Source organism: Giraffa tippelskirchi, chromosome X (genome assembly GCF_054371585.1).
Source record: "Giraffa tippelskirchi isolate mGirTip1 chromosome X, T2T-mGirTip1v1.2.pri, whole genome shotgun sequence".
In the NCBI taxonomy this organism is placed as follows: Eukaryota; Metazoa; Chordata; class Mammalia; order Artiodactyla; family Giraffidae; genus Giraffa; species Giraffa tippelskirchi.
The window spans coordinates 52732025-52751109 of record NC_137289.1 but is presented as its reverse complement, the minus strand read 5'-3'; the positions used below and the strand labels follow the sequence as shown (position 1 = coordinate 52751109).

Below are 19085 nucleotides of genomic sequence, written 5' to 3'. Positions count from 1 at the left end.
GTTTCTGCAACAAGTGCTTGCGTTAGAAAGCTGGATTCCGAGGTAGGTTGGCCTCTGTCCACGTGAGGATGCAGATCCCAGTCTTCAGGCCATGGCAGAAGGCAAAGCAGGGCAGGGAAGGGAAGGGTTAAAAGGAGTCTCGTCCCTCATCTCGCTCCCTCGACCCCTCCTCCGCAGTAGCCAGGCGGAGAATTCCCTCTCCCACCTTGTGAATACAAGCCAAAGCGACCCCCTATTACATACCCCCGAACCCACTCAGGGAAATCATTGTCCTACCAGCTCCGCAATCAGCCGCACAGAAATCGAGTTCGAATTCGACTTTGATGGCCTGCCACGGAGAGAGGGAATGGGAGTTGGACACACACACCCACATATGCCTCACCAGGAAGGGATCAGGAGATGCAAAGGGGGTTCAAGGCAGACAGCTTGCGATCCCCCCTGCTTCTCGCCCCCTGACTATCCCCCTGAAAACGCCCTCCCGTCAATCCAGGCAAATCCTACCCATTTGGCATCATTCAGTGGAACCCACCTCCTGCCTCTGTGCAGCCGGGCCGCAGGAATGCTCCTTCGGCTGTCTTTCCGTCCTGGCGATTCCGTAAACAGAGAGCCACCCAATCCTAATGGAGCTCTTCCCTCCTCTCTCCTGGCCAGGCAATCGCGCCCTTTTTCTTTACCTGTGCTCGGCCGGTGGACAGCGAATGCTCCAGCATGGACAGGTGTGGATGCCGCCTTCCGGTCGCCGTGGCCCTGCAAGGGAAAAGGATGACGCCTCCTCTACCGCTAATCAACTCGGAGCCGCCAGACGGAGCCTCTTCGCTCAGCTTTGGGTAGCTGAGTCTGGGTAGCTCGGTTCCCAAGGCAGCAGCGGCCGACCCCGCCCACTCGCTGGGCCCTCCCGCCAGCCGCCGCTTCTTTTAGCCTCAGCCGGTTGAGACAAAAGAGCATGATTGAGTCGGGCGGCGAGGCCAATCAGCGGGACGAGGGGGCGGCCTCCCCGCGCAGCCTCCTGCCCAGGGCCATTGCTAGCAAAAAGGGGTAGCTGGCCGGCGGGGGCTGCGGCACACAGGCGCGGGAGCCGGTGCGGTGTCAAGTGCAGCTCGGACTCTCGGACCCTGCCGATTGGCATTTTACCCGTGAGTTTGCTGCTTGCCCCTCGCTTTCTTTCTCTTTCACCTCTTCCACCTCTGCTATCCTCCACGCTTTGCGACCGGAAGCCTTCAACACGAGGTGGGGCAGACATCAAGCAAACAGTAAAAGTTCCTCACCTTTGTACAGAGGGAAGGGGGAAAAAGCATTTACCGAGAGCTTTCTACATGCAAATGGGCTTGCACGGACAACTCATTTATTCTTCTCAACAGCCTTGCAAAGGAGGTAGCAGTATGCCCATTTAACAGAGAGGGGACCTAAGCACCCAGTCACTATGCTTAGGAAATGCAGAGCTAAGAGCTCAAACTCAAGTCGACAAGTCTGATTTCAAAGGCTGCCCCCTACTCCTCTCTACTCTCAGATTGAGGGTTAGTTGAGAAAAGCCAAAGTGAAGGTGGGAAGGCCCATTTGGAACTATATAGAATTAGTGAGCAAAGACTATTATCTCCATTTTACAGATGCGGAAACAGGCACGAGGTTAGGCGGCTTGCCCCACATCACACAGCAAATAAATATCAGCATCCGGTTTTACTCTGTTGTTTTCCAAATACCAACTCTTTGCCCATCTGAGCTGCCTAGAGGCCATGTTTTTTTACATGAGTGGTCTTAAACCAGCTCAGCTACAGTCTTAGTGTGCTGGTAGTGCTGAGGGAGGGCTTGGAGAGGCAATGCAAAGAGGGATAGGGGAAGAGGTAGGAAACTTGTATGGTACCCATTGTACAGAAGAAGAAAACTGAGGCATTTTTCTTTCTCTGTTTTACTCTACAACAAGCTGCTTGCTTTTTCTTTCAGTAAAACATTATTTTTACAGCTTATGACCTGACAGGAGACAAGACTCAGAGAGGTAAAATGACTTGCTTGAAATTAAAAGGTGAAGCCAGAACTTGTATCGTATCTCTCTGACACCAGAATCCATGCTATTAACCAAAGTATGGGTATGAAGCTGGCTGCCTCAAAATCATTTTGAAAAGCTTGTTAGAAATACAGATTCCTAAGCTCTGCCTCTGGGGAATTCAGATTTACTAAAAACTAGGGCTGGGAAGGATGATTTATATTTTTAACCAGTGCTGTAGTTAATTCTGAGGTGTAGAGTGGTTTGTGAACCACTGCTGGAGACACTACGTTATGCTTATGGCAATAAGTAAATGAAGATGTGGCCAATGTATCTCTCCATATGGTAGCTGTTGTGAAATGTAACTTGAGAGCAGAGGTTCCTACCTAGGGTCCTTCCTGAAGTTGTCTGTGAAGAGTAGAATTTGAACTATGTATATTCTTCTGAGTCCATAGCTTTGTAGATGTTCAAATGAGTCTGTGGCCCAGAAATGGTTAAGAACCACTCCCCTACAATGTTTCTTCCTAACATTTTCTCTTTCAACTTGTACTTGAGGAAGAAGTATGAGAAATGAAACATTTGATCTAACCCCATAAATACAGCTCTCTGCAGCTGATATAGCTCTTTCATTTCCTGGCTTGAGGACACGTTGCTAGGTTGCCCTTCTGTGAGCTCTTGAGGGGACCTCTCCTTTGCTGGATTTGGAATCACTGGCGGCAGAGAAGGAGCAACTCCATGGAAACAGCATGCAGGGCTGTCCAGAGTGAATGGGCCGTGAAGCCCGTGACAGAGAAATCTGCACCATTTTCCATGACTTCTGGTTCTTGAAGAGCAGGTCTTACTTCCCTTATGTAGATTGTGGTTAGGAGGCCCCCCTTCCGGGCTTGTTCTTGACTCCTGATGCTTGGAAGCAAGTGAATAATCTGAGGTCTTGTGATTGCTGTTGGGTTGTGTTCAACCTGCCAAGGAACTTTACCTGCTCCTTTCTGCCTTCTCATTGACTACCTCAATACATCAAGTTCCTTGGAGTGAACAATGCAAATTTGGAGCTTAAGCACTTTCCATCTGAGGACTGTGGACTATCTCATGGGTGGAACAGTAGCAAGGGGATGGAGGGTGGAGGATGTAGGAAGTAGAGTGAAGCCTCACCTCACATAATCAGGGGTGATGCTGGCACAGCTCTTGGATTTCCTTCAGACTCTTGCTCTGCTCCCCGATATTATGACACCTGACCCTGGGTCTCTTGCAGACTCTTATTCTGTGTTTAAATTGGCTTCACTGCCAAAGTAGGTGATCTACAGTCAGACTTGGTGGGGGTGGGATCAAGTAGGACAAAGAACATATTCTGTAGCTCTGACAAAAAATAGTGGAAAGAGAAAGATTGTATACTTGTGCCTGGATTGGGCCCTTAGAAAAAAGTGAAGGTCTCTTTGTGCAAGGCTTGGAGGAGGATTTGCTGAACTGGCTCCAGTTAAAGGTATCCTTGATCTCTGGCATCAGTGTGTGGGAGGACTTCCCAATTCATGGCTCTAATGAAACCACATTTTCCAACTGTAACAAAGAAACCTTAAAAGACTGAAAGTTATGCAGGTAACACTATTAGTTGAAACAATAATAGCTGCCCTTGGCTGCCTGCCTTCTTGGTGCCAGGAACTTTCCATTTGTTATCTTATTTAAGCTTCTCAGCAATGCTGAGACAGGCATTGTTATCCCATTTCACAGATAGGAAAACTGAGTTTCAGGGAGGTTAACACACCCTCTAAGTGGAGGCACTGGGATTCCAGTCTGGGGCTGTGTCAGACTCCAAAGCCCATGACAACTCTTCTCTGTTGTCTTCCAAACAAACAATTAAAAAAAATTCTTTCATTTTATTTTTTAAATCAATTTTAATTGCTGTAGAGTTTACCATCTTGTGTTAATTTCTGCTGTACAGCAAAATGATTCAGATATATATACATACATACATATATATATATACACACATATATGTATAAGGCTTCCCAAGTGGCACTAGTGGTAAAGAACCCCCTGCCAATGCAGGAGACATAGGAGACACAGGTTCGATCCCTAGTTTGGGAAGATCCCCTGAAGGAAATGGCTACCCACTCCGGTATTCTTGAATATCATGGACAGAGGAGCCTGGTGAACTACAGTCCATAGGGTCACAAAGAGTTGGACGCGACTGAAGCGAGTTAGCAAGCACATGTGTTCAGTTCAGTCGCTCAGGTGTGTCCGACTCTTTGTGACCCCAGGGACTGCAGCACCCCAGGCTTCCCTCTCTATCACCAACTCCCGGAGCTTACTCAAACTCATGTCCAGCAAGTCGGTGATGCCATCCAACCATCTCATCCTCTGTCCATCCCCTTCTCCTCCTGCCTTCAGTCTTTCCCAGCATCAGGGTCTTTTTCTATTGAATCAGTTCTTCGCATCAGGTGGCCAAAGTATTGGAGTTTCAGCTTCAGTATCAGTCCTTCCAATGAATATTCAGGGCTGATTTCCTTTTATGGACCACAGCCTTGTCTAACTCAGTGAAACTATGAGCCATGCTGTGTAGGGCAACCCAAGATGGACAGGTCGTGGTGGAGAGTTCTGACAAAATGTGGTCCACTGGAGAAGGGAATGGCAAACCACTTCAGTATTCTTGCCTTGAGAACCCCATGAACACACATATATATGTGTATATATATACACATTCTTTTTATATTCTTTTCCATTGTAGTTTTTCATAGGATATTGAATAGAGTTCTCTGTGCTATATACAGTAGGACTTTGTTGTTTATCCATACTATATATAAAAGCTTACATGTGCTAACCCCAACCTCCCACTCCATCCCTTCTCCAACTCCTTCCCTCTTGGCACCTACCAGTCTGTTTTCTATATCCTTGATTCTGTTTCTGTTTCTGTTTCATAGATAGGTTTATTTCCCACAAACAATTTAAAATGCACTCTGCAGACGACCCGGTTTATTAGACTGATTTCAGCCTTTAGAGCCATGTTGTTGTAATCTTACCTATATTCCTGGGTTCTCATTTTTTAAATACAACTACTAATATAATGTATGGACCAACTTGTATACTGGGTACCATACTAAGCATTTTGTATACTTCATCTCATGCAACCTTCATGACAATCATTTTACAGGTAAGGATATTGAGGCTCAGAGAGTGAAAGAGACTTGGCCAAGGTCATAAAGCTAGGAAGTGGAGCAGTGAAATTCAAACCCAGGGCTGTCTGATTCTAGAGCCTGTATCTTTATGCTATAATGCACTGCAGTGGAGCAAACAAAGAAGGCCCTCATTATAAACTGACTTGTCTCTGTCAGCCACAGATCTCTCTTCTTCCCACAGCCTGCATCCAGAACTGGGTGCCACTCACACTTTTAGGCATCTATGCTTTAGGCTGCTTCCTCAGCCTAGAACTCCTGCTCTCACTCCTCCATCTAACTAGAGCCTGCTCATGGGTTAAGAATCAAGTCAGATGCCCCCTCTTAAGGAAATTTTAGGCTGCTCCCTATGCTCAGTCAGTCAGTTCAGTTGCTCAGTCACGTCCAACTCTTTGTGACCCTATGGACTGCAGCACTCCAGGCTTCCCTGTCCATCACGAGCTCCCAGAGCTTGCTCAAACTCATATCCATCGAGTCGGTGGTGCCATCTAACCATCTCATCCTCTGTAGTCCCCTTCTCCTCCTGCCTTCAGTCTTTCCCAGCATCAGGGTGTTTTCCAAGGAGTCAGTTCTTTGCATCAGGTGGCCAAAGTGTTGGAGCTTCAGCTTCAGCATCAGTCCTTCCGATGAATATTCAGGATGAATATCAGATGAATATCCACCATGCCATGGATAGTCAACCACTTTATCTCACTTTATTTTGTTAGTCTTTACAACAACCTTTTGAGGGAGGTCTGTTGTCCCTCGTCTGTAGCCGAAGAAACTGAGACTAAGTGAAGTGTCTTGCCTAAGGTCACACAACTAAGCAAATGGTGGAGGCAGAATTCAGACTCAGGACTGTCTGCCCCCAAAAGCTAGCATTTTAACAGGAAAACACATGGGAAAAAGGTTGACTCCCTCTCCCCCATAAAACAGGATGAGTTAGATTCATAAAATTATGACAGATATTTCAGGTAAGGTGTTTCTAAATTATTGTTCACCTTTAATCCCTGAAAAAGATTGGCCAAAACAGCAGAAGGAACCAGGAATAGAAAAGCACAATTCCTCTATCAAATACTGGCCTGAATTCCTCTCCATCAACCCCCTGCCATATGCACAGTATGAGGATGCCTAGAGAGCATCCCCCCCACCCTGCCCCCCAGCATCTGCTCATTTCATAACAGATACTTGAGGCTCCAAGATGTCAGTATATTTCTAAAGGTCACACAAGAAGTTGAAAAGAGAACCAGCACTGAGAATTCTGGTCTGCCAATTCTAGCCCAGTTTTCTTTCTGCTAAATCGGCCTGCCTTACAGTCAATCAACACATGTTTACAGGTTACTCAGGAAAACATGGGGAGGAAGTGGAACATTACTGCATTCTGAGATAGAAGAGGGGACAAACGCTTCCCTCACCACCCGTCCTTATGTAGGTGCAGATAAAACTTGGAGAGAAATCCTTGGTAGGACAGCTGGGTAATTTTGGGCTCCCCTGTGGCTTCGGGGGCCTGATTGGAGCTCCCCTCCAAGGAGAGGGGTCTCCTTTGGCTCCTGGGACATGGAAGGGGCTGCCATGGGCCCAGGAGTGCCCCAGAGGGATGCAAGGAGTGGGCCTCTTGAGCCTTTGCTCCTGGTCAGTTCTCAGCTAAAGAGTCCGAAGCAGAGGAGCCCTCCCAGCCTCCTGGCCATGAGGGTTAAGGAGGTGAGGCTTAAGGGCCTCCGAACTGCTGGGGGTAGGGGAGGGCTGGTGGCAGAGCACAGGAGGCTGAGCCTCTACCCACCCCCTCAGACAGACTGTGGCTTCTGGGGGTGGGGGTGGTTGTAAGGTCAGATAGTGGAGTATGAATGGAGCAGGAGCAAGAAGCCAGGGAGGAGCTTATGGGGGTCATTCTGGAAAGAGAAGCACTCCAAGGCAAGTTCTTGAGTGCAGCAGCCCAGGGAAGGCTGCAGTGGGCTTCTTGCAGGGCCTGGCTTTTAGCCCACCACCAGTTCCTCAGCCTGGTGGCCGCTTACTCCCTATCAGACGGGCTAGCGTAACTAGAACCCCAGTAACCCTCTCCTCTGGGGACTACGCAGCCCAGGGTTCTGTGTGAAACCTCTGGGTCTGCAGTTCCTACCAGGCTTCCTATCCATCTAGATGTGAGTCCGATGCCCAGCCATAGCACCCTGTGCCCCTATCCCCCTCTCCTCCACCACACCACTTTCTGTTCCTCTCCACACACCATCCCCAAGCCGCACACCCTGTCCTCTCACCCCTAGTTCCTTCCTGACGACTCCCTCAGATTCTCAGATCTGCACAGACCATTCATTTCTTCTTGATCCCAAAATTCTTTCATGGGCCCTGGCTCCCCAGTTACCTTCTATACTACTCCATCTGCTCCCAGACTACTCCCAGGTAGGAGCAATAGCTTGGAATCTTTGCACAGCCTCTTCCCTCTAGCCCTCTAGTATAGTGGCTCTGAACCAGGGCAATTTTATCTTCTTCCCTCACCCTGAGGACATAAGGTAATGTCTTTAGATATTTTTGTTTGTTATAGCTTTGCTGTGCTGTGCTTGGTCACTCAGTCATGTCCGACTCTTTGTGACCCCATGGACTGTGGCTCGCCAGGCTCCTCTGTCCATGGGGATTCTCCAGGCAAGAATACTGGAGTGGGTTGCCATGCCCTCCTCTTGCTGTAACAGGGTAGGTCACAACTTGTACCACAGGATACCACTAAACATCATATGATGCACAGGGCAGGCACCTGTGATGAAGAATTATCTGGCCCCAAGTGTCAATAGCCTGTGCATTGAGAACACCTGCACTGTTATACAGCAATAGATCTACAAGGTTAAGCTCAGAAACTGTCATGTATGGAGCCTTTTCTTGCTAAACTTCCAGGAATAGCTACTCTTTCTGTTCCTCAGTTGGGAGAGGGAAGCAGGGTGTTGCCATGAGACAGCTAGCAAATCATCAAGAATCTACAAAAAGAGAGGCAAGGTGCTTCCCTGCTCCCTAAATTCACTACCATCTTTTAGAGAAAGTCCTGGACTACAACCTTTGAATGCCTTTCTGCCTGTACAAGATAGTGCCACTTTTTGGAAAGGGAAGAACACCTTATTATTTTAGCAGTTTATCAAAAGCAAGATTTCATATGGTGAATGCAGTAAGGATGGGGAGCCCTCCTTCACTAATTTTATTTTCTTCATTCTCCAACCTTTGAATTTGAGAATATTTGCTGGGTCAGAAAAACACTGTAGGGGTGACTCTGTTCAGCAAAACTAACTGCCTTTGTTTTAATTTAAGGTGGAGGAATTCTTTCTTAAGAGTGTACATATTTCTCAGAAACTGACCCAGAGAATTACTTGTTTCTTTAGAGCTGAGTTTCTTGAGCCTCTGTTTCTAACTAAGCAATGAAGATGCTTGCCGAAAGTTTTCATTGGTCAGTCTAACCTCTTTTTTTCTACTCTTGCCAGTTTCTTCCCTCTGCACCCAGGTATCTTCAGCATGGGGGAACAAAACCACTCTCCCGGGAAGGAGCTTCAGCACTGGACACGGAAAGAGGCTCCAGGAAAGAGAAGCTGGCACTCCCATGCCTACGCCCTTGGTGCCGTTTCCAACTTTATGTCTACTTTTCTGACCTTTCCTATCTATAAGGTTGTGTTCCGACAACAGATCCATGCTGTGGCGGTGTCAGAGGCTGTGCGGCAGCTTTGGCATGAAGGCCCTCAATACTTCTACCGGGGAATCTACCCGCCTCTTCTCTCCAAGACATTGCAAGGGACTCTGCTGTTTGGGACTTATGATAGCATGCTGTGTTGTCTTTCCCCTGTTGGGCCACACTCCCTGGGGCACCGCTGGGCTGCGGGGCTCATGTCTGGTGTGGTGGAGGCTGTGGCACTCAGCCCCTTTGAGAGGGTGCAAAATGTGCTCCAGGATGGTCGCAAGCAAGCTCGCTTTCCCAGCACCTTCAGCATTCTCAAGGAATTTCACTCTTATGGGGTTTGGGGCCGGCTGTCGCAGGGTTACTATCGTGGTTTCTGGCCTGTCCTTCTCAGGAACAGCCTGGGGAGTGCTCTGTATTTCTCCTTCAAGGATCCCATCCAGAATAGCTTGGCAGAGCAAGGGCTGCCCCACTGGATTCCTGCCTTGGTGTCTGGGAGTGTCAATGGAACAATCACCTGCCTAGTTCTGTATCCTCTGATTGTGCTGGTTGCCAATATGCAGTCCCACATTGGCTGGCAGAGCATGCCAAGCTTGTGGGCCTCTGTCCAGGATGTGTGGGACACTCGGGGCCGAAAGGTATTTCTGATCTACCGGGGAGGTTCCCTGGTCATCCTAAGGTCCAGTGTAACCTGGGGCCTCACTACTGCCATCCATGACTTCCTGCAGAGGAGATATCATTCCAGGAAAGAGCTGAAAGACTGACTGGCTGCAGGCAGTGTAGTGTGGCCATGGCAACTTGTTATTCTAAGCCTTCCTGGGGTGGCTTAAATAGCTTGCTTCTTTGGCTTGGTCACCTGATAAACTATTCTTTAAAATCTTTCAACCGTCAGTGCACTCGAGAAGGTCCCAACTACCAGCCTGTTGTGTAAAGACAAAACCCAATAGGGTTCCTTGGTTAGAAAAAGAAATTCACCCCAGTTTATCTACAGCTTCAACAGGCTCAGACCCAGGAGGGCTTTAAGTAACATGTCACCTGCATGAAATGTCATTCCTTTAAGGAATTTGCTGACGTTAAGAGGAAACTCTAAAAGATGACCTTAATCAGGCAATGTGAGTTCTGGGACCCCTCCAGTTGTCTTCTTGGCCAAACTGAGTGGAGGACAAGGAATTCGTTTCAGAGAACTAAGCTTGCTCTTGGGATGGGGATTCCAGAGACTTTTTCAGATGGCTACATTTTCATGACACTGTTCACTACCCCTGTACCACTGTTCACTGTACCACTACCCCTACTCTCACTTTTCAAAGTTGTGGGTGCTAGTTTTAGGGTAGTGGTTGTGGCTGGAAATCCTGAATTAGACTTGCCTCAACTGATCAGGTGCCACAAGAACTTGTGAGAATGGGAAGAAGTGTGGTCCCTGGATGGATGGAAAGAACAGACTTTGAGGGAAGAGGTTTAGTTACATGCAGAATAGAAAATTCTACTATTGATTGATTTGTGTTACATGCTGGCACATTTCTTATAGCAAGGCAATAACATTGCCTAGTAACCACTTGAGTTTCCCTAAGAAATCTGGAACTGAAATGACTATATCTCTTCATAAATAATTGCATATTTTATTGCCACGGATGAATATAATTACTGTGACATAAGTTAAATATCTGAATTTGTAGCCTGTCATTTAAAGCCATTCAAAATATGGCCCCCATAAAATTTGTAGCATATTATCACACATTCCCACCCATACCCTAGCCAAACTGGAGTATTGTTCCCTCCTCAAACATGCCACTAACTTTCCCATAGCCATGCTTTGGCCCACTCTATCTTCTCCACCTGCAATACCTGTTCTCTACATGCCAGTCTGCCAAAATCCTTCCAGTTCCTCAAAGCCCAGCTCAGATGCCACCTTCTCTAAGGAGCCTCTTCTGATTGCCCCTACTGAATGTGATTGCCCCTACTGAATGTGATTGCCCCTAAGTGAATGTGACATTAGTTTCTTGTGATGTCTCTCTCCAGTTACACTTCATACGTGGCACTGATTCCATTATGTCACTGAGCTCATGTGGTCCTCTGTTCTTGACGTTCTTCAATACCTCCTACTAGACTGTAAAACTCCTTGAAAGCAGGGATTCTTGTATATGTTTTTAAATCTCCCATTGTGCCTAGGTGCTCAATAATGTTGGCTGAATTATTGAATTGATTATCAAGCTGTGATATGGTCTTTATCCTCAGGGTGCTATCCCTTGTACATGAAGATAATATGATTGATTCATTGTCATTAAGACATCTGCCTTTAGGGTATGATTTTTGTTTTATTAGTGGATTTAGTTTTGTGCTAATGATAATGATGCTGATGATGATAATAATAATACCAACAATAATTAAAAATGACTTTCAACTGGGACATTTGATGAGTTTGTGTTACTGGTGGCATGTTTGTTATTGGCAACACTTTGGATCTGAAATTCACAGAGACATTGCCTAATGGTCTGATATTTATTTTTAACTCTGGAATTTTGAGGATTTCCAAGATGACATACATTGCAGTTTTTCCCTTATAGATGATATCATGTAATGATCTCCACATGCACCTCCTTCCTTACCAAACCAAAATTGTCATTTATAATGATCTGACTATAGATCCTGGCTGTGGGGATTCCTCACTGAATTTCAGAGAAATTAAAGACACGGCTTGTAAGCATTATGAGATCAGAAAGCATTTGCCAGCAAGGTCAACAAAAAATGGCTGGTCCAGAATCACTGTAGATGCATTCCCATGTCTGATCCCTCTGCAGACCTGGACGTGGTGGGTCAGTACTCTGCTTGTAGATTCAGTGACTGAGAGCACAGAGTCTGTACCAGGGAAGGAAAAGTAGAAGAGCAGTTAGTTCTACTTAAAGGCTAACTCTCAGAATACAAAGAATCATTATTTAGATAATGACTTCAGTTTATAAGTTGAAAAGAAGGGAATAAACTATGGTACTCTCCCACTTTTTTTTCAAGATAAAATATGGTACTCCCCCACTTTATTTCTAAGCACACTGTCCATTTTCACTTCTGTCATTATGTCAGTCCATGTCTGTTCCTTCATTTTAACTTATTTAGAAATAAGTTCAAACTTCTAGAAAAGCTGCCAACATAAATAGAGTTCAAAAAACACTCATATACCCTTTACGCCAAATCACCTACTACTAACATTTTACACCATTTGCTTTATTACTTGAGCACTCATTCTCTCCACACACATATTTTTTGCTGAACTGAGTTGCAATTTTTAATATTTCTAGATTCCATATTTATAGATTCAAATTCTTTTAAAAAGACTGAGTGCTTTATCTCTATGACACTGGCACAGTTATTATCAAATATTAGAAAATGAAAGATTCAATATTTGTAGATTCAAATTCTTTTAAAAAGACTGAGGGCTTTATCTCTATGACACTGGCACAGTTATTATTGAATATTATAAAATGAAAGCTCACAGATTTTAAAGCTACATTAGTGGTAATTATTTAAATTTACTATATTTGTCTTTTTAAAAATTTTACATTTTCATTATGTATGCTAATCCTTGAAGTTATGCAATTATAAACATGAATTTACAACTGAAGCATGTTATAATTGAAATAATTTATTTTTACAAATTAGTTCACATAAAATTTTAAAATTACATAGGCTGGGCTTCCCTGGTGGCTCAGTGGTAAAGAATCTGCCTGCCAATGCAGGAGACCCCAGTTCAATCCCTGGTCCTGGAAGATGCCACATGCCACGGAGCCACTAAGCCTGTGCACCACAGATATTAAGCCAGTGCTCTGGAGCCTGGAAGCCACAACTACCGAGCCCATGCACCCTAGAGCCCGTGCTCTGCAACAAGAGAAGCCACTGCAGTGAGAAGCCCATGCACTGCAACTAGGGAGTGGCCCCTGCTCTCCAAAACTAGAGAAAAACCCTTGCAGCAATGAAGACTCAGCACATCCAATAAATAAACAAATAAAATTATATTTAAAAAAACACATAGGCTGATCAACTTTTCCCATTTAAATCTTCTGAGTAAAATTTGAGAGTGTAATAGTTTTCTAGTTGTTTTAAATATCAATATTTAGTTTTATGGTGTTAATATTGTTTTCTGACATTTAAAAATTGCTTTTGGATTTAAGATCAATAAAATAAGGAGATAATAAATGCCTCTGTCTGTTTAAAACTTATAAAATGTAGAATTTAACACTAAAGCTACTTGGTATAAAAAGGTGAAAGAAAAAGAATAAAAATCCCTGTATGATCTCTGTGTATTTTGATCTAAATATAAACTACAGCAGCCTCCTAAAGCTCAACGTGAAATAATAAGTAACTAATGTATTACAAATATTATCACAATTATATGGTTTATTAAGACAATTTTGCTTTTAACATTTATTTTTAAACATTAATAACATTGTAATTTATGTGTTTGGAATAACGGCATATAGTGTAGTAAAGTTAATAAAATAATGTTATATAGGAAACAAACAGCATGATAATTCAGGAAAAAAGTGAAAAGTTTTCCTAAAGAATAAGGTGAAAATACTGTAGTTCCCTGTTCTGTTCCCTTTCCAACTTCTGTCTTTCTTTTCCTCAAATCTTCAATGGCTCCTCCTTCACCCTCAATCCCAGTTCATGACTTTACTTTCTCTTTCATTAGGAAAAGAGAAGCATTCAGAAGAGAATTATTAGTTAGAAGAACATTTATAAAGTTACTGCGCATGTAATGACCACCCAACACAAGAAATTCAACATCTTGATAACCCCCACCACTATTCCTCCTGCACTCCAAGCCCCTCACTGATGCCATTCCTCTATCCATCCTAGAGATAACTCCTATCCTGACAAATATGATATCATTTCTTTACTTTATAGATTTATCTTCCTGTTACTGGGAGGAGAACCCCTTCCAGGGCCCAAGAGTGGGCTCTTGTCTAACAATCCGAGGAGACACATGTACTGACAAAGCAAAAGACTTTATTGGCAAGAGGCACCCAAGTGGAGAGCAGCAGGGTAAGGGAACCTTGGAGAACTGCTCTACCACATGGCTCAAAATCTCAGGTTTTATGGTAATGGAATTAATTTTCTGGTTGTCTCTGGCCAACCATCTTGCCTGTGCCTATATTTGGTCTGACTCAAGGTCCTTCCTGGTGGCACGTGCATCTCTCAGCCAAGATGGATTCCAGCAAGAAGGTTTCTGGGAGGTTGGCAGGACATATTATGGGCTAGGGTCTCCTCTCGCCTTTTGGCCCCTCCTGAATTCTTCTGGCTGGTGGTAGCTTGTCAGTTCTGTGCTCCTTATCAGGACCTCCTGATGTGAGATAACTCATGCAAGTGGTTGTTATCCTGCCTGGCCAGGGCAGGCAGTTTCAGTCAGTGGTTCCCTAACATTCCGTATAAGCATCCCTAAACAATGCAGTTTTATTTTACAGATATTTGAACTTTATGTACTTGGAATTGTGACTAGCTTCCCAGGTGGCACAGTGGTAAAGAATCCGCCTGCCAGTGCAGGAGACTCAAAAGACGTGAGTTTGATCCCTCAGTTGGGAAGATCCCCTGGAAGAGGGAAATGGCAACTCACTCCAGTATTCCTGCCTGGAGAATCCCATGGACAAATGGCAACAGTCAGGCCAGCTACAGTCCATGGGGTTGCAAAGAGTCAGACAAGACTGAGCATACACGCACACCTTTCATATTATTTGTGAGACTCATCCACATTGCTGCAAGTAGTTCTAGTAATTTCATTTTTCTAAAATAAATTTACTTTCAGTTCAGCTCAGTTCAGTCACTCAGTCGTGTCTGACTCTTTGCGACCCCATGGACTGCAGCATGCCAGGCCTCTCTGTCCATCATCAACTCCCGGAGTCTACCCAAACTCATGTCCATTGAGTCAGTGATGCCATCCAACCATCTCATCCTCTGTCATCCCCTTCTCCTCCTGCCCTCAATCTTTCCCAGCATCAGGGTCTTTTCAAATGAGTCAACTCTTTGTATCAGGTGGCCAAACTACTGGAGTTTCAGCTTCAACATCAGTCCTTCCAATGAACACCCAGGACTGATCTCCTTTAGGATGGACTGGTTGGATCTCCTTGCAGTCCAAGGGACTCCCCAGAGTCTTCTCCAACACCACAGTTCAAAAGCATCAATTCTTCGGTGCTCAGCTTTCTTTACAGTCCAACTCTCACATCCATACATGACCACTGGAAAAATCATAGCCTTGACTAGATGGACCTTTGTTAGCAAAGTAATGTCTCAGCTTTTTAAAATGCTGTCTAGGTTGGTCATAAGTTTCCTTTCAAGGAGCAAGTGTCTTTTACTTTCATGGCTGCAGTCACCATCTGCAGTGATTTTGGAGCCACAAAACATAAAGTCAGCCACTGTTTCCACTTTAAAAAGATGCTTTTAAAGAGAATTTTTAGGTTCACAGCAAATTTGAGATGAAGGTAAGGAGAGTTCCTGTATACGACCTGCTGCCCTGTGTATACAGCCTCCTGCTCGATTATTAGCATCGCACCAGACTGGTTTTGTTACAATTTGTTACAGTTGATGAATCTATATTGACACATCATTATCACCCAAAGTCCATAGTTTACCTCAGGGTTCACTCCTAGGACTGTACATTCCATGGGTTTGGACAAATGCATAAAGACATGTATCCATCATTATGAGCATCATCAGAGTAGTTTCATTGCCACCTCTCCAATCCTCTGTGCTCTGCCTATTCAGCCCCACTCCACCCCAGTTCTGGCAACCATTGATTTTTCACTATCTCCATAGTTTTACCTTTTCCAGAAAGTCATATAGTTGGAATCACACACTATGTAGCTTTTTCGGATAGCCTTCTTTCACTTGATAATGTGCATTTAAATTTGTGCCATGTCTTTTTGGGGCTCATTTCATTTTAGCACTGAATAATAATTCCATCGGCAGGATTTATCACAGCTTATTTATCTATTCACCTACTGAATGGCATCTGGATTGCTTCCAAGTTTTGTCAGTTGTGAATAAAGCTGTTACAAACATCCATGTGCAGATTTTTGTGTGGACATGTTTTAAACTCCTTTGGACAAATATCAAAGAGCACGATCGCTGGATTATATAGTAAGTATACAGTTTAGTTTGGTAAGAAACTGTCAAACTGCCTTACAATGTGGCTGTATCATTTTGCATTGCCACCAATAATAAGTGAGCATTCCTACTGCTCCATATCCTTGCCAGCATTTGATGTTGCCAGTGTTATGAATTTTGGGCATTCTGGTATGTGTATAGTGGTATCTCACTGTTGTTTGGTTATTTCACTTTTATTTTTGTATGTACCATTGTGTGAATATACCGCAATTTATCCCTGAAAACTTTTAGGGGCATTCTGCTTGCTTCCAGTTTTTGACTGTTACAAAACTGGGCTACCATGAATATTCTTGGAGGTGTACATAAATACAAATGTCTCTAGGATATTTACTAAGAGTAGAATGCTGGTTTATAAGGTATGGGCACTTTCAACGTTACTATATGATGCCTAACTTTTCCTGATTACTGTGTGCTATGCTTAGTCGCTCAGTCATGTCCGACTCTTTGCGACCCCGTGGTCTATAGCCCACCAGGCTGCTCTGTCCATGGGGATTCTCCAGGCAAGAATACTGGAATGGTTTGCCATGACCTCCTGCAGGGGATCTTCCCAACCTAGAGATCGAACCCAGGTCTCCCGCCTTGTAGGCAGATTCCTTACCAGCTGAGTTACCTGGGAAGCCCTTCCTGATTAAGTGTACCAGTTAACACTTACTAGCAGTTCCCATGTGCTCCACCTGCTGACAACATTTGTTATTATCAGACTTTAAAATTTTTGCCAATCTGGTGGTGGTAAAATGGCCTCTCACAATTTGATTTTCCTGACTATACTGTTGAGCATTTTTTCATATGCTTATTGGATATTAAGATTTATTATTTTTATAATAATAATGAAGCATTTATTCAATACATCTGCCAATTTTTTTCTATTGGGTAGTGTGCCTCTTAAAAATTTGTAGGTTTTATTTATATATTCTAACTTTATTTCTTTGCCTTTTATATGTGTTGCAGATATCTTTCTCCACTTGGTCTCTTATTTTTGGTCATTTTCTTGATGGTTCTTTCAACAAACATAAGTCCTAAATTACAATATAGTCAAAGTTATCGATGTTTGTTTCTTTATCCATAATGCTTTTCATGTCTTTTCAAAGAAATCTTTCCCTATCCTCACATCATGAAGATATTCTCCTGTATTAACATTTATAATTTCTTTTTTTTTAGATATTTGAAATACAACTTTATTCTGATTCTAAACGAAAAGGAATGGGAATGACAGTAACAAACAAGATTCCCCCTCTCGATATTGTCATGTGACTATAGCAGTCTTATATTTGAAACTCGAGGCAACAACTGTGTTTCAAAACACCTAAATATGTAGGTCCAAAAAATGAAGGTTTTTTTTTAAACTGCCACATTCACTCCAAAGCCCATCCATCTCCTTCAGCATCCAAAGATTAAGCACATGTTCTGTTTAGCTATATAATAAAGTAGCAAACACGCTGCACCACTGACATCACAGGACAGTTGCCTATAAAACTGGACTGCTGACGCTGGGCCCCAGCTTCACTTTCTCACAGGTCATCATCTTCATCCGGGAGAGCAGTTGTCTGAGCAACCTCTAAATCATGCTCGTACTGTGCTGCCAAGGCTGGGTCCGTGACAACCTTGGCAGGGCAAGAGCAGGCATGGCGACAAACTCCAGGTTAGGGTCTCCGATCAGTTTTCTAGTAAGCCAGAGGAAAGGCGTTTCAAAGTTGTAGTTACTTTTGGCAGAAATGTCGTAGTACTGAAGATTCTTCTTTTGGTGGAAGACAATTGACTTTGCCTTAACGTTTCTGTCCTTAATATCCACTTTGTTGCCACACAACACAATTGGGATGTTCTCACACACTCGTACCAGATCTCTATGCCAGTAAGGCACATTCTTGTAAGTAACTCTCGATGTTACGTCAAACATTATAATGGCACACTGAGCTTGTATATAATAACCATGTCTCAGTCCACCAAATTTCTCCTGACCAGCTGTATCCCACACATTGAACTTAATAGGTCCTCTGTTGGTATGGAACACAAGAGGATGGACCTCAACACCCAAGGTAGCTACATACTTCTTCTCAAATTCACCAGTCAGATGACGCTTCACGAATGTAGTTTTTCCAGTACCACCATCAGCAACCAAAACAAGTTTGAACTGAACTTGGGGTTCTCCTTGGGCAGCCATCGAGATGTTACTTCCAGAAGCGTCTCTGCACCCGTCTCACATTTATAATTTCTATAGTTTTGCCTTATTCACTTAGATCTTTAATATACTTCAAAATAATTTTTGAATGGAGTGTGAGAATAGACATCCAATTTCATTTTTCCTCTTACAAATACTCAATTGCCCCATATCATTTGTTGAAAAAATCTCTTTTCCCCATTCATTCACAATGCCAGCTGTCAAATATCAAGTGTTAATTTATTCTCGGGAATATTTGTGGCCTTTCTGTTCTGTTCAATATATCTATTTGTCTAATCTTGTGCCAATATGGCATTGCCATAATAGCTGTAGTTTTGTAATAAGTCTTGCTATCTGATAGGGAAAGTCTTCCCCTGTCATTTTTTTTTTCTTAATGAGTTTGACTGTTCTCATCAATATCTATAAAAACAGATGCTGAGATTTTATTTTGTACAAAAATTATTGTTGAGATCTTAATTGGGGCAAAAGTAACTTGAGTTTTAATGTAAGCAAAAAATAATGGTTGAGACTTTAATTTTAATGTTTCTCAAAGTTTCATATTTTTCAGAGTGTACAACATACCTTTTGTTGAAATTTTATTAATTGCTGAATTTTTAAAAATTGCTACAAGTAAAGAAGATTCTCAGGAATGGGATTATGTTTCTTACAAGTAATGTTCTTCTGTTTCGGTTTAAGTGAGAATATACTTCTTTTGTTAATAAATCAGTTTATATGTGTTGTTCCCTCATATTGACATAGTCAATGTAATATACTATATAAAGATGCTAATCATTCATCAAGTTTTCAAAAAGTAAACAGTTAACCTTAAGAAAACTACCATGTTAACGGAGAGGAACTATGGGAATGAGCACAAAAAAGCTCAAAATGTCTATGTGTGTGCTCAGTCACTCAGTTGTGTCCAACTCTTTGCAGCCCCATCGACTGTAGCCAGCCAGGCTCCTCAGTCCGTGGGATTTTCCAGGCAAGAATATTGGAGCTGGGTGTCATTTCCTTCTCCAG

At 43.5% G+C, this 19085-nt stretch overlaps 1 protein-coding gene and 1 pseudogene across 1 annotated transcript; one reads left to right on the top strand and one right to left on the bottom strand.

Moving 5' to 3' along the window:
- The first annotated feature begins 1012 nt into the window (after positions 1-1012).
- On the top strand, positions 1013-11168 carry SLC25A53 (solute carrier family 25 member 53). The gene is made up of 2 exons (XM_081566376.1): positions 1013-1133; positions 8577-11168. The coding sequence occupies exon 2, from the start codon at positions 8608-8610 to the stop codon at positions 9526-9528; it is 921 nt and encodes a 306-aa protein (XP_081422502.1). The 5' UTR covers positions 1013-1133; positions 8577-8607; the 3' UTR covers positions 9529-11168.
- A 6250-nt stretch (positions 11169-17418) lies between these two features.
- Positions 17419-17804, bottom strand: LOC145535802 (GTP-binding nuclear protein Ran-like; annotated as a pseudogene).
- Between the last annotated feature and the right edge of the window lie 1281 nt (positions 17805-19085).